Source organism: Odontomachus brunneus, unplaced genomic scaffold (assembly GCF_010583005.1).
Source record: "Odontomachus brunneus isolate Ranch 3 - 2012 unplaced genomic scaffold, Obru_v1 Obru_scaffold_030, whole genome shotgun sequence".
In the NCBI taxonomy this organism is placed as follows: domain Eukaryota; kingdom Metazoa; phylum Arthropoda; class Insecta; order Hymenoptera; family Formicidae; genus Odontomachus; species Odontomachus brunneus.
In genome coordinates, this window is record NW_022639480.1 from 1970037 (window position 1) to 1974865 (window position 4829).

At 35.6% G+C, this 4829-nt stretch overlaps 1 protein-coding gene across 2 annotated transcripts; it reads right to left on the reverse strand.

Annotated features, from left to right (window-relative positions):
• LOC116843193 (40S ribosomal protein SA-like) lies at positions 1 to 3965 on the reverse strand. 2 transcript variants are annotated; one of them, XM_032813393.1, is made up of 6 exons: positions 3800 to 3965; positions 3060 to 3222; positions 2221 to 2432; positions 1792 to 2079; positions 1369 to 1593; positions 1 to 127 (listed from the first exon to the last, which is right to left on the reverse strand). In XM_032813393.1, the coding sequence occupies exons 2-6, from the start codon at positions 3190 to 3192 to the stop codon at positions 53 to 55; spliced, it is 933 nt and encodes a 310-aa protein (XP_032669284.1). In that variant the 5' UTR covers positions 3193 to 3222; positions 3800 to 3965; the 3' UTR covers positions 1 to 52. The 2 variants fall into 2 exon arrangements, with proteins under 2 accessions (XP_032669284.1, XP_032669286.1); XM_032813395.1 differs by lacking the exon at positions 3800 to 3965 and adding an exon at positions 3464 to 3614.
• Positions 3966 to 4829: the final 864 nt, after the last annotated feature.

A 4829-nucleotide genomic window follows, 5' to 3' on the forward strand; every position in this document is an offset into this window, starting at 1 on the left:
TCATATAAAGCGCTTTGACATTATCCTTAAAAAGTCAGAAAGCACCAGAGATTTACCATTTTTCGCTTGCACCTCCCCAGCTTTGGGTAGCAGGTGTTGCCACCGGTGTCGACCACTCCTCTGGGGGCTGTGCAATACGACACAGACAATTACAGTTAATAATAGTCTGGAGATATTCAATTGTCGAGGAAGATTATTACCCGTTACAAATTTTCGTTCCTTTCTTCTCTTGTTAAAAATCTCTCAACCCTCAAAAAATAATCCTATTGAAATGTTTGTGCGTCTAATGCTAATTCTATCTACTTTGATTAACTTAACCAGTTAACCAATCGCATTTCTCATTAGTTAGATTTAACATATGCGATTGCTCAATTCCAGTTGGAATAACCAGCCAGTTAAGTTAACCAAAGTTGATAAAAATGAGAATAAAGTCTATTCTATAATGGCAATAAGCAGTAAAAAGTAAGAAATTGATCAATCACAGTTGATTATCTTCCTCACATTCGACTGCGATTGATCAATTTCTTAAGAAGTGTCTACATTGGAAGTAAGCAGTAAGAAGTAGGAAGTAAGAATAAGAAATTGACCAATCATAGTTAATTATTCTTCTCACATTCGACTGTGGTTGGTCAATTTCTTACTCTTACTTCCTACTTCTTACTACTTACTTCCAATGTAGACGTCCCTTTAGGCCCGATCTACAATAGATGGAGTAGGAGTAAGAAATAAGCAGTAAGCAAATTGTTCAATTCCATTCTCACGATTCAAGAATAATCGATTGTGATTGGTCCATTTACTTACTGCTTATTTCTTACTCCTTACTCCATGTATTGTAGATCGGGCCTTACTCTTACTTCTTACTACTTACTGGGTGCTTTCCAGTTACATTTTATGTATTACACAAAACCAGTTTATTGGTTTATATTATCTTACAAAATATTTTAGATAATATACGACCAATAAACTGGTTTTGTGTACGTATGTGTCAAGGTATGTTAAACAATTGGAAAGCACCCACCATTGTAGAATAGACTTTAAGCCTATTTGAAAATAAAAACGTTAGTCTTTTAATGCACTCGTTTGAAGAAAAATTGGCTGCGTTCAGCAGAGAAAGCTGATTTGCAACTGTGTAAAATTCGTGAATCTGATTGGTACATGCTCTTGGATTTAACCAAAATTAAGAGCATACTCCAATCAGATTCACGAATTTTATAACAGTTGCAAAGCAGCTTTTTCTGTTGAACACAACCAATGATTTCAAGAGGCACAGAATTTATATACGAAAAATAAGTTTTTCAACAATGAGATTATGGGATTATCTCGTCGACGAGCTATTAAGAATAAATGATAATCAGAAAAATGCATCACCTGTGCAGCCCAGTCGCCACCAGCTTGAAAAGACTGCGCAGTATTAGTCGTGGTAATAGCAGTGGCTGTTGGCGGTGCCACATCGTCAGCCCAATTCTCTGTGGTCACAGCGGTTGTTTCAACTTCGTTCACCCAGCCAGGTTCAGGAGCTGGAGTAGCCTCTACCGGAGCCGTAAATTCCTTGACCGGCGCAATTTCTTTCGCAGCCTGTTCTTCCTTCTCTGCCTGAAAAACAAAAACATGCAGTATCTTTTTTTTTAATATATTTTTTCGCTCTTTCCAAACGGAGAAGGAAGAAAAGATTAAGCCATAAAAATACCAATAGATTTGTTTCTGGATCCTATTGTTTCATCGCTGTGCTAAATGATTAAAACGATGGAAGAATCTAAGTGAGAAAGGCAGCAGAAAGATAGTCGCACGAACCTCTTCGGGATCTCTATAAAAGAAAAGATCCACCACCACGTCCCACTTGGTTTCTCGTGGGATAGAGCCTCTCAGACGCAGGACTTCCCTGGCGAGTAGCCACCACATCAGACCGACAGTATGCAGACTTTTGGTGTTGCAAGGAATGGCAATGTCTACGAAGCGCAGTGGCGAGTCAGTGTTGCAGAATGCGATTACCGGGATGTTTACATAGCTGGCTTCGGTAATGGGCTGGTGGTCGGTGGAGGGATCCGTGACTATTAACAAACGCGGTTCTCGAAATGCAGCCTACAAAACGATAAAATCAAGGGCTGCTGCTGCATCCTCTTCGTTATTTATGTATCCACTAGATATCCAACTGCTTATTTGTTCTATGGTTATTCAGTAACAAAATGCTAAACAATGAATCGTGATAGTGAATTGCTGCACCTGGATCTGATTGGTGAATGCACCAGGGGTAAAACGTCCGGCGATAGGTGTAGCGCCGGTATGGGCCGCAAACTTTAGCACAGCTCTTTGGCCCGAATGACGGCAGCTAATTACAAATACTTCACTAGGGTGCTCGATGGCGACGATAGCACGAGCCGCTAGCAACAGTTTTTCCCACGTATGACGAAGGTTGATGACATTAACGCCTGCACCTGTGCAAAATCTTGTTGATTACAGTCAAACTTGTACATAGTATATTTGACAATTCATAACACATCCATCGTGTATAGATAAAACTCATCAAACTGGACACAAAATTTTTCTGCCATTTAGTAAACAATCATATAAAATTTTGTGTTATTGAGTAATGAAGTTTGGCAAATGATCATGCACGATATGATGGATGAGCTGTTACATCTGCTTCTGCCAATTTACAAATAACTATGCAGATTTTAGTCAGTAATTAAAGAAGATTGGTGCATAATTGTGTATAAAAATATACCAGTATCTTTTATATATGTTTAATAAGAAAAAAATGCATGTTTAGTTATTTGCAAAAGGATTGAGAACTATCTTATTCAGTTTGATCTAATGTACAAGCACATGACAGTTGACATTGCTATCACACTAGTTCATCTACTATATTGTGCGTAATCATTCATTTTAATTCTTTACATCTTCTTTAATCAATAATTCAAAAGTTTACGTGGTTGTTTGCAAAATACTGGAGGAATTCTGTATTCAATTTGACAAATTCTTTTCAATGAATATGTCATGAATTGTCATTCTACAGAATATATAGAAACACTAATAATAGTAGTTCATCCATATATACTCACCATCAACTCTCTTCTTATAAACATATTGTTCCATTTGAAAATTTACATTTTCAGCACCCAGATGGGTACCAGCAGCCAACATCTTAGTAACATCTTCTTCCTTCAGGGTTAACACATCTAAACCTCCTGACATTTTTACGTTGTGATTGAATTACGAGTCAACCTAAAATAGAATTTTCTCTTCAAACTCATCGATACAAAACTGTATTATACTCTTATTCTGTAAGACAAAATGCATTTTCTATGTATTTTTTGAATGTTTTATCTAGTTATCCGATAATTACTTCCCTCCATATATATATTAGTATTTTACATTTAAATAAATTGCATACAATTATATGTTAGATTGATATTAATTAACACGAATTAACGCAAAAACAATTGTTTCGAGTAAGATACATAACCTTAAATTTGTGTCTCATGATACTATTTAGTTTTATGAATTTTCATATAAATATTATATAGCAAAATATTTTCTCGCTCGAACCTATATATCCAGAAAATTTCAAAGTGTATACATATATAAATACACACGCAGATTTTAATTTACATATCATATAAAATTTTTTCCTACGAAAGTTTGCCACGTGCACGAGAAGTAAATTTCGTAAAATAGGTATGAAAAATCGCTAGATTTATTTAACATAAAATCTGGAATATTCCTTTATCTTAAATTATTGTATATATATTTTATCTACTTTGTTATATCAAAAATTATGAAAAAATATTAAAATACTCACGCTTTAAGATGCCACTAGGAGGCTTCCAACTGGAAAAGGATTCGACCACAAATATTTATACTATTCTAGACCAGGGCTGCGTTCAGATTCCCCACTCGGGTGTATTCTATTACTAGAAGTGCTATAGTATATGTGACATATACTATAATGTTTCTAGTAATAGAGTGCATCCGGATGAGGAATCTGAACGCATCTCAGTGCTGCGAGTTCGGGTAACTTTTGGTGCGTTCGGTTTGGGCGCTTTGCGCTGTAAGCGTCATTCTATCTTTATCGTTCATTACCTGCGGGAAAAAGATAGAATGACGTTTACAGTTTGCTTTCCAATTGCTTAACACATCTTGACACACACGTACACAAACCAGTTTATTAGTCACATATTATCTAAAATATCTTGTAAGATAATATGCAACCAATAAGTTGGTTTTGTGTAACACAGAGTACGCAACTGGAAAGCACCCAGCGTAAAGCACCCAAAGCGAACGCACTAAAAGTTAGGCTGATATAGGTTGCTTTCCAACAAAAGACACAAGTCGACACAAACATCATTCTATCTTTGTTCCACATTTAGTGAATAACAAAGGGTGCTTTCCAATTGCTTAACATATCTTTGGGTGCTTTCCAGCTACGTTACACTGTGTTACACAAAACCAGTTTATTGGTCACATATTATCTAAAATATCTTGTAAGATAATATGCAACCAATAAACTGGTTTTGTGTAACACAATGGCTGCGTTCCGAAATGTACTGCCAATATTGAAAATCTATAGTTTATGTTACGTATATTATAGAATTTCAGTACTGGCAGTGAATTTCGAAACGCAGCCAATGTACGTAATTGGAAAACACCCCTTGACATATGTACACAGAAATGCACAAAGTGTAACGTTGTGCACGATTCAATTGGAACAAAGTGTGTACTAATGTGTATGTATGTCGGATAAGGTTAGGATTATTTTTCAACTATGCTTATATTTTGGTATTTTTTAATAATAAATAATAAAATCTAAATAATAAAAAAGATATTATCCA

What these genes read in the sequence shown, in the direction of transcription:
- LOC116843193 (XM_032813393.1), bottom strand. Translation starts at nt 3,192, where the DNA reads ATGTCAGGAGGTTTAGATGTGTTAACCCTGAAGGAAGAAGATGTTACT. An exon ending in TTATAAGAAGAGAGTTGATG is followed by an intron (nt 2,433 to 3,059) that starts GTGAGTATATAT and finishes GATTTTGCACAG; the next exon opens with GTGCAGGCGTTAATGTCATC. An exon ending in TTTATAGAGATCCCGAAGAG is followed by an intron (nt 1,594 to 1,791) that starts GTTCGTGCGACT and finishes TTTGTTTTTCAG; the next exon opens with GCAGAGAAGGAAGAACAGGC.